Source organism: Pan paniscus, chromosome 2 (genome assembly GCF_029289425.2).
Source record: "Pan paniscus chromosome 2, NHGRI_mPanPan1-v2.0_pri, whole genome shotgun sequence".
NCBI classification, from domain to species: Eukaryota; Metazoa; Chordata; class Mammalia; order Primates; family Hominidae; genus Pan; species Pan paniscus.
The window spans coordinates 53,223,011-53,238,436 of record NC_085926.1 but is presented as its reverse complement, the minus strand read 5'-3'; the positions used below and the strand labels follow the sequence as shown (position 1 = coordinate 53,238,436).

At 56.0% G+C, this 15,426-nt stretch overlaps 1 protein-coding gene across 3 annotated transcripts in view; it reads left to right on the top strand.

Annotated features, from left to right (window-relative positions):
* Positions 1-15,426, top strand: part of TKT (transketolase) — a 44,487-nt gene that overhangs the window by 13,998 nt on the left and 15,063 nt on the right. For all 3 annotated transcript variants that reach the window (XR_010111440.1, XM_055110061.2, XM_003818734.5), the window contains exons 3-13: positions 857-970; positions 1,754-1,851; positions 6,990-7,181; positions 8,889-9,007; positions 10,613-10,806; positions 11,544-11,708; positions 12,728-12,884; positions 13,027-13,157; positions 13,807-13,890; positions 14,017-14,110; positions 15,292-15,414. Coding sequence is in view for 2 of the 3 variants with exons in the window: in XM_055110061.2 (XP_054966036.1) it covers positions 857-970; positions 1,754-1,851; positions 6,990-7,181; positions 8,889-9,007; positions 10,613-10,806; positions 11,544-11,708; positions 12,728-12,884; positions 13,027-13,157; positions 13,807-13,890; positions 14,017-14,110; positions 15,292-15,414 (1,471 nt within the window). In the remaining variant the exon portion in view is untranslated. The remainder of the gene's footprint in view (positions 1-856; positions 971-1,753; positions 1,852-6,989; positions 7,182-8,888; positions 9,008-10,612; positions 10,807-11,543; positions 11,709-12,727; positions 12,885-13,026; positions 13,158-13,806; positions 13,891-14,016; positions 14,111-15,291; positions 15,415-15,426) is intronic.

The window sequence follows — 15,426 nt, the reverse complement described above, 5'->3', positions numbered from 1 at the left end:
CAGCCACACCTTGCCTGGGACTAGGGTCACATGGGCCCTGGAATGGTGAGTGGTCTTTGAGGAGACCTGGCTGGGCCCACCTCTCCCAGGTGCCTTCTCCCTGCTCGTCCTAGCCTCTCCCTCAGTGTCCTGCTCTGTGCTGACCCAGCTGGCTAAGGAATACAGGACTGAATTGATGGGTTGCTCTGCCATGGAGCCCAGGTACATAAACAACGCTTTAACCCAAAGAAATGGAGTAGGGGACTACGGAAACATCTGTTGTGTGTTCTGCCCAGTCTGGGTGTTGACAGGCAGGACTGGCATCTCGGTCTGGGTTGTGGCTCCCTACCTGCTCTATCTGTGTTGTGCCAGCGCTCCCGAGGCCACGGCTTGCCCCCTCGGGGTGGTGGTGTGCTGTAGCAGGGTTTTGGATGGGGACCCCCTGACCCCCCCCTTCTGGGTGGAATCACAGCCACAGATCCCTGAAATCCACCTGTGCTCAGGCCTGCCTCCGTGGCGTTTGGTCTCTCGGGCAGGCTTTAGAGCTTAGAAGTCTGTCCAAGTTGTTCCCATGCCACAAACCAGGGATTAGGGCAGCCAGCTGCCTGCTGGGGTTTTGGCTTTGTCCAGCCTCACAGCTGTGCCCCCTGCACCTGTCTTAGTGCCTGCCTGGCCTTGGCAGTGGGAACTTTGGGCTGAAAACCAAGAGGCTGAAGAGGGCTGAAAGGGGAGAAGTGGCCTTCACTTGCTTCCTCCCCTGAAATGGATGCTGCAGTTGGCCAGCTTGGCTGGGCCCCAGGGGTCAGTGTGAAGTAGGCACAGCCCGAAGTAGAACCGCTCCCCACCTGACCTCACCCCACCATCCATGTCCCGGCAGGGCCATGCAGCTCCCATCCTCTACGCGGTCTGGGCTGAAGCTGGTTTCCTGGCCGAGGCGGAGCTGCTGAACCTGAGGAAGATCAGCTCCGACTTGGACGGGCACCCGGTCCCGGTAAGTGCTCCTGCCAGAGCCTCCCGTGTCTCTGCCTCCACTTCCTATTTCCCAGACATGTGGGACGGGGGTAGGGGGTGCCCACTGAGAAGCCAAAGGTGTTGAAAGGCGGAGGAGGGCATTGAGATGAGGAAGGAAAGAAGCAGGTGTTTTGGGGACACGTATTCAACCCAAGCTGGTGCCAAAGGGGAAGGCCTTCTGAGGCCTCAGCCAGGGTGCTCTGGGATGACTTCACGGAGGGCCTCTCCCCAAGCTACCCTTCTGCACTGGGCCTCCTTGGCTAGGTAGCTACAGCTTGGGAAGAGAGGGGACTCGATAAGGGAGTGGCTGCAGGATGCTGGCGAAACCCTGGGGAAGGGACCCAGTTTGTTCCTTGGGGTGCCATCTGGCATCCCTGCAAACGTTAAGACTTCATGGATTACCACAAAAACTGTCACATGGTCTGGGTCCCCACGAGGGCCAAATGTTCTGTCAATTTTTTCATGATTCTCTCTCCCAGCACTTTGTGAAGTGGGTGATGTGGGAACTGAGGCTCACAGAGGTTCAGTCCCTTGCCTGAGGCCTGAGGCCACATAGCTGGCTAGTGGGCAGGGCTGGGATTTGAACCTATAATTATAATTAGTTCATTAGGAGAAGAAGTCACATGCTAGGTAGAGGCCATCCTGGGGCCTGACCTTCTGCAGAGGAGGGGCTCGCTGGGCTGGGTGGGAGTGTGGCTCCCTAGGCGGGTGAGACCAGGATCCCTTCTCCTCTCAGATTAACGGTGGCCTTCTGTTATGACAGAAACAAGCTTTCACCGACGTGGCCACTGGCTCCCTGGGCCAGGGCCTCGGGGCCGCTTGTGGGATGGCCTACACCGGCAAATACTTCGACAAGGCCAGGTAACACACCTACTCCCCACCCCCAACCTGGGTAGTTTTGGGGAGTGGTCCTTGGGTGACCCACCCTTCACCGTCGCCCCCAGACTCTTCCTCTTTCCTGGCTAGGGCAGAGTAATACATATGCGTGGCCTCTTTTGCTCTTTAAACATCCGCTATGGCTGGTGCCATGACCGGCCCCCTTTACAAATGAGGAAACACTCAGGAGTTAAGGGACCTGCCCTGGGTCCCTCAGCAGTGACTGGCAGGGCCAGGTTTGCACAGAGTGCGTGCTCCCAATCATGTGCTCTTCAGCCAGAGTGCTTAGGCTGAGGACTTCCTGTTTTGCCCCCAGCCCTGTGCCCAGACCCCAGAAGTCTCAGAAAGACCCACCCCCAGGCCCCTGTCTGACTAGGCACCAGGAGCCCAGGCCTGAGCCACTTGCCTTTATCTTGGTAAAGGGGAGGGTTGTATGTTCTAAGGGGTTCTGGGATACCTGTAAGCCACCTCCTATCAGCAGGGAAGAAACAAACATTTGAGAGATTGAGCCTTCAGAGGGTGGGTGATGAGCCTGACCAGAAAGGTGTGCTGCTCCAGCGCCCACCAGGTGATTTGTAGGAACGGCCCCCCAGGAAGGTTCTAGCCATAAGTTTGTCTGCGGTGGTCAGATATGGCCTGGGGGGATGAGGTTGTAAACTGTTAAGAATAATGGCTGGCTGAGGGAAGGATTGCTTGAGGCCAGGAGTTCCAGACCAGCCTAGGCAACAGAGCAAGACTCTCTCTACAAAAAACACAAAACTTAGCCAGGCATGGTGGTGCACACCTGTAGTCCCAGCTACATAGGAGGCTGAGGTGGGAGGATCACTTGAGCCTAGGGCTTCAAGATTATAGCTATACATGATTGAGCCACTGCACCCTAGCCTGGGCTACAGAGCGAGACTCTGCCTCTTTAAAAAAAAAAATTATTCTTTTTTTTTAAAGAATAATCACTGTATTAGTCTGTTTTCACACTGCTGATAAAGGCATACCCAAGTCTGGGGAAGAAAAAGAGGTCTAATGGACTTACAGTTCCACATGGCTAGGGAGGCCTCACAATCATGGTGGAAGGTAAGGAGGAACAAGTCACATCTTATGTGGAAGGCGCAGGCAAAGGAGAGTTTGTGCAGGGAAACTCCTGTTTTTAAAACCGTCAGATCTTGTGAGACTTATTCACCATCACGAGAACAGCATGGGGAAGACCTGTCCCCATGATTCAGTTATCTCCTGCTGGGCCCCTCCCACAACCAGTAGGAATTACGGGAGCTACAAGGTAAGATTTGAGTGGGGACCCAGAGCCTAACCATGTCAATCACTCATCAGAAGGGTTCCTTTGCCCTTTGGGGGCTAGGCCCTGTGCTCAGTGCTCATGTGCTGTATTGGGTTCCACCTTTCAAAGCCCCCTGTGAGTTGGGTAGTGGTGTGAGAACCGTGACCCGTCTTACAGGTGAGGAAGCTGAGGCAAGATGCTGGCCTAGGCCATCCAGTTGGTGGTGGAGGTACCCAGGCTGCTCTTGGAGAGGCTGAGGGCACCACAGGAGCTCGGGGAGTCCTGTGGGCGGGAAGCCTCCTAGAGGAGGAAGGCCAGTGGGGCCAGCCCGCAGGGTGGGAGAAGGGCCCAGTTCTGCAGCTGATGGCATCTCCACTGCCCTGTCCTCCACTCCTGCAGCAGAAGTGCCATAGTGGGGTTTGGGAAGACTGTGGGTCCTTGAAGGACAGGAGGCTGCAGGGAGCACCTTCTGTGTGCAGGCCCTTCCCCAGGACTGGCTCTCCAAGGAGGCCTCACAGTCCCTTCCAGACCCCTTCAGGCCAGTGTCACCTCACCACAGTTTGCTTTCATTCCTTGGTGAGCCTTGGGGCAGGCTTGGCTACACCCAGAAGTGATTCACCATGAAGTAAAGAGAGAGAGACACACAAAGAATGAGATGCATGTTTAAGAGCATTTTATTTGGCAGAGAACCAGAGATGTGAGTTAATTATTCCCTACAGTTGCTGGAAATAATTCCCTGTGAAGGGGCATTTCCTGACCCTAACATAATGGAACAAGTCAGTGTAGGGAGAAGGAGTTTAGCTGGGTTCCCAGAAGCCAGGGTGGCTTGGGGCCAGGGTTGCCTGGAGCCTAGGCCTCCGACTGTACCTGGGGGAAGGGGCCAGGGCTTCCAGGGATTATCATGTCAGGCCAGGCACCCAGAGGTAGCGTCTTGATAGAGCAAACTGGTCTCCACTCACTGTTTCTCCCTGCCCTCCTCTTTAAAAAGTACAGAATGATATTAAGAAATGAACGTTTTCCTTATTTTTTTGTTTTTATTTTTTCTGAGATGGAGTCTCGCTCTGTCACCCAGGCTGGAGTGCAGTGGTACGATCTCGGCCCACTGCAACCTCCGCCTCCCGGGTTCAAGTGATTCTCCTCCTGCCTCAGCCTCCCGAGTAGCTGGGACTACAGGTACGTGCCACCACGCCTGGCTAATTTTTTGTATTTTTAGTAGAGACGGGCTTTCACCATGTTAGCCAGGATGGTCTCAATCTCCTGACCTTGTGATCTGCCCACCTCGGCCTCCCAAACTGCTGGGATTACAGGCGTGAGCCACTGCACCCAACCAACATTTTCCTTATTCTTAGCACACTGCCTCCCACCCCCAATTTAAATCTAATGATGTATTTTGTCCATGTTATCATGAGAAAAGCTTACAAATCTGTAATCCCAGTGTGTGTGTGTGTGTGTGTGTGTGTAATATAAAATCTAGTATTACACTTTAAACCAAGCCTTCTATCATGAGCTTTTTCTCCTGATATTAACAGTGGAGAGCTGGGGTTTTTTTTGTTTTGTTTTTTTTTTTTTTTTGAGATGGAGTCTTGCTCTGTCACCCAGGCTGGAGTGCAGTGGTGCCATCTTAGCTCACTGCAACCTCCGTCTCCTGGGTTCAAGTAATTCTCCTGCCTCAGCTTCCCGAGTAGCTGGGATTACAGGCGCGCACCACCACACTCAGCTAATTTTTATATATTTAGTAGAGATGGGGTTTCGTGACGTTGGCCAGGATGGTCAGTCTCAAACTCCTGACCTCAGGTCATCTCCCCACTTCAGCCTCCCAGAGTGCTGGGATTACAGGCGTGAGCCACTGCACCCATCCTGAGAGCTGGTTTTAATGATCACATAATATTCTGTTTTATGGAGATGCTATAATCCATCTAGCCAGTCCTCTGTTGTTGGACACGTAAGGTAGTTTCCAAATCGTTCTACAACAAATGTCGACCTTCTGTTTAGGGTTCCCTCTCTTCAAATTAGTTCATGAATGGATGTTTGCAGCCCCCCACCCCTAACTCTAACAGCTCAGGCAATACCAAGCCTCAGGGTTAGCCCAGGCTCCTGTAGGCCCCTTCCCTGTTCACAACCCCTTCCTTGGCATCTCCTCGGGACCTCAGCACACCCTCTGACCTGAGCCTGATGGCCCTGTAGGGCTTAGCCTTGTCCCTAGTCTCGAAGCCAAAGCTGTGCTGGGCCTCCAGTGCTAGCCTCGGTTCGACTTCCCTGGAAGTGGGTGTGGGCTTGGGGTGGCAGCCAGTTGGCTTCCCTGGAATCCCTTTCTGGGAAGTCGAGTTGGCTTCTCTGGCTCAGCCCCATCATGTGGCCCCTTTCTGGAGCTGCTGTGCCAGACCAGAGTCCCTCCAGGGTCTCTGGGCCCCCTCAAAACCTACAGGGGAAAGAGGAGGCAAGGCTGGGACAGGATAGGGCCTCTGAAGTGTGGGCCTGAGGCTTTGTCCTTCTGGCCATGGTACCCCACAGGGGCACCACCTCCTGTGGTGGAGGCCGCAGAAGAGCAGCACGAGGCAGGAGAGGCTGCAGGGAGTGCTCCCGGCCTGCTGGCATGTGGAAGCGCTGAGTCATGCTGACAGCTCCGTGGCTGGCTGTCCCAGCCTCTTCCTGCTGCCCCTGCCTTGGCCCTGCGGCAGGGAGGCCTGGAGGCTTGGACTGCTGAGCATGCAGCTGGGTTGAGGGCCTTTTCCTGCAGGAGCAGGAGGGCAGCCGCGTCCCCTCTGAGCCCAACCAGGCACCAGTCTCATTTCCTGGGGCTACACAGCTAGACACTGGGCAGGGTAAGGGGAGGTCCCCAAGTCCTACCACTCCTCACCCTACATGCATGCCTGCACGGCAAGGAGCAGACAGTCTAGGCTACAGTCAGACCTGCGTTTGAATCCTGGCTCAGCAACTTCCTGACAGCGCGACCTTCAGACAAGTCCTGTCTGTTGCTGCCGTCCCTCTGCTACCCCCATCCCCTCACGTCTCCCAGGCTGGGCTCAGAGTCCCTGAACTGGTCTCCTTTCCTCTAGCCTCACCCCCTCGCCCACCCTCCCCAGGGGCCCGGGAACGTTCTGTTTGCTGGGTAATTTATCCCAAGTTCAGTGTTCTTTTTAACGTCTCACTGTCTTGAAAAGATCACAGTTGCCTGTGTTGAGGGGAGGAGAGGGCCCCTGTGGTAGAGAAAGAGCCAGGTGCAGCTTCAGTCTTGGGGTCAAGAGCTAGTCTTGGAAGCTTGGGGAGAGCCTGTCCCAGGAAGCGCCTGGTCCTCAAGGGCCCTCTGCTCTATCCTCCCCAGAGCCCTCTTGCTCCAGGGTGTTGCCTAGAGTGCCTCAGGCCTCCCTGGCCCACCTCCCTCCTCCGGGCAGAAGCAGAGCTTGGTTCCCAAGGTTCCCCTTTCCCACTGGCCCACCCAGCCAGTTCCAAGGCCTCCTCCAACCTCTGGTTCACAGCGGGGTCTGTCCCCTGCAGCAGGTGGCTCAAGCCTATTCACCCACCCTTCCTCACTTTCCTCTCGTTCCAACAACCCCCATTTTTCTAGATCTTATTAGCCAGATCCCTGTTGTCCTAGACCTCTGTTTCTTAACAACCAGTACTTCTTCCTGAGCTCCTGACGGCTTCCTTCATGCCATTTTCTCTTGGGGTGTGGCTTGTGGTAGGCTGCAGGAACCTGGTGACACTGTTGCCCCTCGAGTGTAAATGCCGTCTGTTCTGCATATCCATGCGTGGCTGCTCCTTTACCCAGAGTGCAGGCTCCTTGGATGGGTGGGGGGGGTGGGAGCCAGCTGGGTCCAGGTGAGAGGGACTGGCCTGATTCACTCTCTGTCCACAGCTACCGAGTCTATTGCTTGCTGGGAGACGGGGAGCTGTCAGAGGGCTCCGTATGGGAGGCCATGGCCTTCGCCAGCATCTATAAGCTGGACAACCTTGTGGCCATTCTAGACATCAATCGCCTGGGCCAGAGTGACCCGGCCCCGCTGCAGCACCAGATGGACATCTACCAGAAGCGGTGCGAGGCCTTCGGGTACGTACGAGGCTGTGGCCTGAGTGTGGTCACAGCACGGAGAGTGGTCTGTGATCACAGCTTTGCAGGTGCAGGTGCAGGAGCTGAAGCTGGGACCTTAAGCACCATCTAAAGGTCCCTTTCTTTAGCATTTGACTCACAATTTCAAACTCTAGGCATTTGGACTTAATGGCTTAGGATATGTGGGCCAGGCCCAGTTTTAAGTGAGTTTCCTTGTTTTCGTGGTTGTGGCATGGTGGCTCTCGGAGCTTCCACACACCATCTCACGTCAGCTCGCTTTGTTCTTGAGGAAGGAGGGTTCTTGAGGGATGGGGGCTTGCTCGGTAAAGCTAAAGGATGTATAGCTGTGGAGAGGTTTGAACCTCAGTTTGGTGGCCACGTCCTGTGCCCAGCCCCGCCCAGCCTGGGGAGGAGGAACAGGCTCCTGGTGAAATGGGAGATAGGGTTTCCAGATGCCCCCCTTCGGCCTTGATTGGTTACAAATTCAGGGTCAAAGGGCACAAAGCAGGGAGGTCAATCTGCATGGGTGTCAGCCAGAGGGGCTCCACCTCAAAGTCTCCACCGGTGTCGCCAAACACAAGCTGCTCTGCACAGGGGCCCAGCATTGGCTGAGGAGGCTGTGGAGGGGAGGGAGCAGGGCAGGTGCCGTGCAAGGCTTTGAGACTCAGGTCAGGCCTCCAGGACTGCGTTTTGCAGATGAACCCATGCCTGTGACTACACTAAGTAACAGGATGCTTGGGGTTACCTTGCAGTAGCACAGCAGACGCAGGCCTGTGTTCCCTGATGACTGACCTCAGAAAGGGAGAGGAGGAAGGGAGGAAATAATCTCTGTTGGACAGGCAAGGAACCTGAGCTACAGGGTCCTCACCCCACAGGCCTCCCCAAGGCCACATCTATCTGGGGACTCAGAGTACAACCCCCGCAGCACCCCCAGGACCTGTGTCCATAACCTCGTGACTCAAGCCAGATTCCTGAAGTCCTGGCTCCACCGCTAACTTGCTTTGTGGCGTGGGTCACGTTACTTACTCCACCTTCAGTGTCTCAGTTGATTTGTCTGTACAATGGGGCCAACTCAGCACCCAAGCATGGCGTGGTGAGGCTTCAGTGGGCTAATATGGGTAGTGGTTGGCATGGCACTGAGTTTGAGAAGTGCTATTTTTATTCTTATTATGTCAAAAAGAGTCCCCAAAAGGATAGCTTTTCAAGAGAAAGGGTGCTCTGCCCCAGCTCCTTCCTGTATATTTGACTCCATGGTTCATTTCAAAAACATTTCCAGCACCACATCCAGCATCTGTGGAGTGATCAAATGTGTTCCCCAAATAAGAATTGGGCCAAAAAATTCATCAAGAATCTAATAGCAGACAGATTCCAAACCCAGTGCACTGACCCCAGAACAGCTTTCAGTAGGAAATGAGCAGATCAGGAATGAAAGAGACAATAAAGGAAATGAGCTCTGGATTACTTAAGAGGAGGAAAACCTGTTCAGAGGCAAACAAAAGGAAGTAAAATAATGTGAAAAAGAAAAGGATTTAAAAAACCCAAACTGGAAACAGGAATGTTGCAAGCTTTCTACTACTCCAGCTGAGGCCGCAGTTGTGGGGTGGAGCCTGGGCAGACCCCAGCTGCCAAGGCAGACCTTTCCCTGGAAGGCTCCTCGGTGTTGTGGCCCCTGGGAATTGCCCCTTACTCTCTGCCCCCTGTCCCCAGTTGGCATGCCATCATCGTGGATGGACACAGCGTGGAGGAGCTGTGCAAGGCCTTTGGCCAGGCCAAGCACCAGCCAACAGCCATCATTGCCAAGACCTTCAAGGGCCGAGGGATCACGGGTCAGTATGCACAAGCCGCCCTCCCCACCTTCACCCCTGGCCCAGACACTGTGGCTACGTAGCTCTGACCCTCACATCCAGGGAAACAGCCCTTGCTGCTCACTGAGTGCACCAGGCTCCAGGGAAGGGGAGCAGGAGATGCTGTGACTCAGTGACCCCTGTGGCTGAGCCAGGATTTAAACTCAGATCCGTCTGGCCTCTGCCGGTGGGGGCATGTACAGGCAGGAGGAGAGGAGGGACTTGGAGGGTCTGTGGGTGAGAGGAAGGTCGTGGAGTGAGGCAGCCCCCGTGCCCCACCCTGGCTGGTGCCTTTCAGAGCTGCAGCTGTGTGTGCTCTGCCAGCTCCGGCCACCTGCTCCAGCTGAAGGGCCGACACAGAGCCAGGCAGGGCCCGGAGAGAACTGTTCCCTCCAGGAGGTGAGTGGGGTACTCCTCAAGCAATGGCAGATGCTGAGCAAGGCCTGTGTGGGCCGAGAGCCTTGGGGGGTTTGGAACCTGGGTTCTGCCCCAGGCCAGAGAATGAGGCAGGCGTAAGTCACTCCCTGGCACCCAGGTGTGGGCTCCAGATTCCTAGGCCTGGGATGGCCTCACCCATTTTAAAGATGGGAAAATGAGACCACAAGTGGTCAGGGACTTGCCCGGGGACAGAGGAAGTCTATGGCACGAGGGGGGCTGATCCCAGGGCCTGGGTCGGCTTCCCTGCCAAATGCCCCTGGCTGCCCACCTGCCTGCTCTCAGGGGTTGTGGCTTGTTCTGCCCATGTAGACTCAGGTATATGAGGACGTTCTGAGTGGGGGTTTGGCAGTGCTGGGAGGTGTCTGGGAGGGGGTGGATGTCGAGGAAAGGGCTCTGGGATATTGTCATGGCTTTGGTGCTGCTGCCTGGCACTGCCCTCTGGTGTTAAAAATGGGCAGGATCTGGACCACCTGCAGCTTCTTGGGGGTTCCTGCTAGTCTTTCGAGCTGCTGGGTGCTACCTGGGAGTTCAGTCTGTTCTTGGCTCTGGCCAGACTGTAGTGACTACTGAGGTGACCTCCAGGGAGAGGGATATTCAGCCTTCCTGGCCGCACACAACAAGGTGCCATGGGGTGGGCATGCCTAGGTGCTTATAGACTCCTCTGCTGCTCACAGATGCATCAGATGACCCTGGAAGCCCTGTTCTGGGCCTTGGGTTCCCCTTCTGATGGCCAGGGTCCCTTCCAACCCAGTCGACAAACTGAGTATTTCTGCAGCAGACACCTCTACCTGTGTGTGACCCTGCAGGCGGGGTTGTGGGGAAGAAGAGAATGGACACATTGGTGAAGGGATGGGGCAGTGGGCCCAGAAACACACACCTGCCCACGTCTGGCCCCTCCTTTCCCACTCAGCTGTGAGTTCCCGAAGGACCAGGCAGTAGACAGTGAGTGGTGGGCACGTAGGAGTCCATCCTATTCACTGCGACCCTCCTTTCCTGGCCCCCGTGCCTGGCTGGGCTCTGCCTGTCTGGGATGATGCCATTCCTCCCTTGCCCTCGGCAGGTGGAGGGCCAGTCTCCTGGAGCAGCCTCCTGGCCCTCTGGGAGCTTCTGTCTTACCCATTCCTCTGTCCTCCCGTGTTGGGTCTGTAGGGGTAGAAGATAAGGAGTCTTGGCATGGGAAGCCCCTCCCCAAAAACATGGCTGAGCAGATCATCCAGGAGATCTACAGCCAGATCCAGAGCAAAAAGAAGATCCTGGCAACCCCTCCACAGGAGGACGCACCCTCAGTGGACATTGCCAACATCCGCATGCCCAGCCTGCCCAGCTACAAAGTTGGGGACAAGGTACAAAGTGGGGCCTGTTTCTCTGAACCCGTAGTTCTCAGGTTTCCCAAGTCTGTGGCCCAGATACACCCTCTGGAGGGCTGGGAAAGGGAGGAGAGCGATTCATTTAGGGCGAGGAGTGGTCCCTGAGGTGTTGTTCCTGTCACTTCCCTCAGAAGGACAGACAGCTCTGGAGTTGACCTGCAGAGGCTCAGACCAGGCAAGGGAATTGCCCACTTAGCAAGCTTAGCAAGCTACTGACAGAACTGAGATCAAAGCCAAGGACTCACTCCCAAGTTCTTGCATCGCTGGTCCACGAGGGACCCTTGGCCTGAGCTCAGGACCCCCACCTGACCTGGGAAAGGCTAGGCAGAGCTGTCCCGCTCCAGGTTTTTGTCCCAAGGGAACCCATCCATGCAGCCTGTGCCTGGCCTTTACTCCCAAGCCTTCTGTGTTCCCATGCAAAGTGGAATAGGTTCATAGACCTGGTGCAGCAGGCGGGAAGTTGGGGCTGGTGGGTGTCTTCTGTAGCTTATACCTTTCACAGCCAGGCTAGGGGCCGGGGCTCCAGGGGCTCCCAAGACATTGACCGTAGTCGTTGGCAACCTTTCAGCAGTTAAAAGCCTCCGCAGGACCTTGTGCTCCAGGGCTTCCATTTTTGGCCCCGTTTTAATCCTTCTCTGAAAGCAGGGCTCCAGGCTGCAGGTGTGCACTCACCCTCAGAGGGGTCCAGAGCCTTCCCACTCTCTTCCTCACAGATAGCCACCCGCAAGGCCTACGGGCAGGCACTGGCCAAGCTGGGCCATGCCAGTGACCGCATCATCGCCCTGGATGGGGACACCAAAAATTCCACCTTCTCGGAGATCTTCAAAAAGGAGCACCCGGACCGCTTCATCGAGTGCTACATTGCCGAGCAGAACATGGTAGGTGTTGGGGCCGGCAGGGACAGGTCCACCCAAGGCTGAGGGCTGTGGTCTGAGGGGTGCGGGGCAGCCATGTTGGCAGAGCCAGGTGCCTGCTGTAGGCCAGCCCAGGGAGACTATAAGAAAAGCCAGGACCCAGCGTTAACCCCTGACCTTGAACAGCCACAGTTTGGGAGGTTCTGCCCAGGTGCAAATGTCCTGGACAGGTGTGCACATGGGGGAGCCGAATGGGACTGCAGGTGCTCTCAGGAGGAGCTGCGTGCAGGCCAGGCCTGGTGGTGAATGGGGTCTCTTCCAGGTGGAGGACAGGCCCGGCCAGTAGGTGGGGCCGTGATGGGTTTAGCAGCCAGAGTCTGTTGAGCACCTGTAATGCACACGGCTCTGGGCCCTGCCACCCTGAGGGATGCAGAGATGAGGAACTCTGGGCCCCTGACATGTACCCATTTGGGGAAGCAGACCCTTGTCGGGAACTGAGGTTGTGAAGTAAGGAACAATGTTTTGTCCATTTTTTCAAAATATCCCCTCCTGGTGGTCCAGGAGCCCAGCCTGGCTTGCAGGCCCCTAGGGACAGGGAGCTTCCTCTCTCTGGAGGGCACTCAGATCTCCAGAGTTCTTCCAACTGGACCTAGAATTCTCTCTGTGATTTCCAGAGACTGCTCTGCAGGGCGTGGGGCTGGGGAGGTCCCAGGTACTAGGGAAAGAGGCCTTGTGTTGGCTGGCATATTTTGGAGCCTTGAAGGGCAGCTGGTTTGGAACTGATGACTGTACTCAGTGCTGCTTCTGGATGAGTGATTTGGGGCCTGGAGCCTCAGCAGGCATGAGGCTGCTGCCCTCGGACCCCAGGGAGGGGTTGGGAGGACCAGTCTCTGCAGAAGAAGGTGGTGGGGGACATATTCAGAAGCCCAGAAAGGATGGACAATCTATATACAAATTGTGGCTTTCTCCACAAAAGGGGTCCTAGGCTCCCTGACCACCCTCTGCCTGCCCCTTTGGGCTGACCCTGTCCCACCTGCCCCCAGGTGAGCATTGCGGTGGGCTGTGCCACCCGCAACAGGACGGTGCCCTTCTGCAGCACTTTTGCAGCCTTCTTCACGCGGGCCTTTGACCAGATTCGCATGGCTGCCATCTCCGAGAGCAACATCAACCTCTGCGGCTCCCACTGCGGCGTTTCCATCGGTGAGTTTAGCCAGGGCATTTACACCTGGAGCTCCCTTGACTTTTGCACCAGGAGGTATGGGAGGGGGATGGGCCAGGATTCCAGCCCATGGATGGGGGGGTAGGGGTCTTATTTCTGCATATCCTTTCCCCCACACCCCAGGGGAAGACGGGCCCTCCCAGATGGCCCTGGAAGATCTGGCTATGTTTCGGTCAGTCCCCACATCAACTGTCTTTTACCCAAGTGATGGCGTTGCTACAGAGAAGGCAGTGGAACTAGCCGCCAATACGAAGGTAGGTTGCATGGCTGTTCTTTCTCCTGCTGGCAGCCATCACTTCCCAAGGGAAACAGAAGAGGAGGCCAGAGCTGGTCACTTGCTGCCCCAGGGGGTGTTTCCTGACCTTGCCCCTGGTGTTTGTGTAGCTTGTGGAAGTTAGACAAGAAAAAATGAAATACACGCCCCACTTACTGCCACATGGCAGACATTGTCAACTGATTGCCACAGTCTATCTCTGCTGAGAATCCTGGCAGCCCTGGCCAGTCTGGCGGTTTACACCTCTCCACCCTCCTGAGTTGGGTTCTCCAAGACAGGCAAGGATGAGCTGAGTCCTGTGGTCCAGGCCCGGAGCTGCATGCCACAGACCCAGTGCGTGTGGTTCCTGCCCCTCTGCCTGGTGCAGTCTGTGGGAGTAGCCCACCTGCAGCCAGTCTACCTGGTGGAAAGTTGCCTTCGGTCTGGGGCTGCAAGGTGGTGGGCAGTTCTCAGAGTGTTCAAGTGGGGTACGGGCAGCAGAGGGCAAGCAAGGCCCTTTTCCCTGCTGGAGTAGCCAGGATGCAGTAACTAACACTCCCATGGGAAGGGATGGCCTCTCTAGAAAGACCTCGTCTCTGAGGTTGGGTGTGCCACATCCTGTATCCTCAGTTTATCTGTTTCGGTCTCAGGGTATCTGCTTCATCCGGACCAGCCGCCCAGAAAATGCCATCATCTATAACAACAATGAGGACTTCCAGGTCGGACAAGCCAAGGTCAGTGCCTCGCATGCCCCAGGAGCCCACAGAGCTGCCTGGACCCTCCCTGCTGTGACTCCCAGCAGTCAGGGCACACCCTGCCCCAGGGCCCTGAGCCTCACTCACCCTCTGTGTCACCCCCAGGTGATCCTGAAGAGCAAGGATGACCAGGTGACCGTTATCGGGGCTGGGGTGACCCTGCACGAGGCCTTGGCCGCTGCCGAACTGCTGAAGAAAGGTGAGGAGAAGGGGCCTCCAAAGTCATCAACTGAGCGGCCACTGCATGCTAGGTCTTGGGGTTCTTTCTTTTGTTCTTTCTGTTCTTTCTTGAAGAGCTCACAGCTAAAGAGAAAGAATTTCATTTCATTAAATAATGATGGCAATTAAAGCCACCCTTTGAGCACTTGTTCTGTCTGGCATGTTGCTAGGTCCTGGGGCTGCAGTGCCCACAATCCCTACCCTATGACTCTAAAGTCGAGACCCCCTCAGCATGGTGGCCAGATCAGTGGCCTGGAGCCTGCCAGCTGGGCTGGAATCACTCAGCCAGGCACTAGTTAAGGAAGTAAGTTATTCACTTATCACCATGCCTGTTTTCCTGTCTGTAAAATGGAGATACTAGCCCCTTGCCCTCAGGGCTCTCCTGAGGGTTACATGCATGTGACTTGGTATTCTATTATTATTACTGCGAGCTCACAGGGTTGGCTAGTGGTTTGTAGGGGAGACAGGCATTGGCCTCTCCCGCAATAGAATCACACAGCAGATGTCATGTTTTAGCACAAAAGAGGGGGCAGGTGTGGCATCTTCCAGAAAGTGGCTTCAGAGTGGGTAGGAATTGATTAGCAGAGAGGAGAGTGAAGGGAGGCCGGAGCAGGGTCAGGCAGGAGCAAGATGGGGCTGGAGGAGCCAGAGGAGTCCATCCCCAGGCAGGGGGAGACCCAGGGGGGTGAGCTTTAAGCAGGGCCTGGCAAGCGTGGGTTTGTCCTTCTGAGAAGGTGCCTCTGCTGCTGGGGCCACACGTGGGCCTCTGATCACTCTGCGGGCTGCAGCTCCCCAACATCACCACATCAACCCTCACCTTCCATCAGGCCAGACACCTGGGGTGTTTTCTCTCACATTCCCTTTGTAAACTTCAAGGTTGTGGGAGGATGAGGGAAGGCGCTCAGGGCCTGCATGCTCCGCTCTGGGTTCTTGGATACTGCGGGCAACACAGCTGGACCAGATGCCCCAGTGCAAGGGGTTGGCAAGCATGAGCTCAGCCATGGGAACGAGGTGGCAAATGGTTCTCCCTGGGACAGGGACAGGCCCGCAGGCTGAGCTCTTAGCTACACGCAGCCCTCAGGATGTCCCACCAGGCCCCGACCAGGGCAGATAGTGGTGCCCAGCCCTCCCCTCAGCCACGCCGTGTGCTCTCCCTCACAGAAAAGATCAACATCCGCGTGCTGGACCCCTTCACCATCAAGCCCCTGGACAGAAAACTCATTCTCGACAGCGCTCGTGCCACCAAGGGCAGGATCCTCACCGTGGAGGACCATTATTACGAAGGTAAGGAGGCCT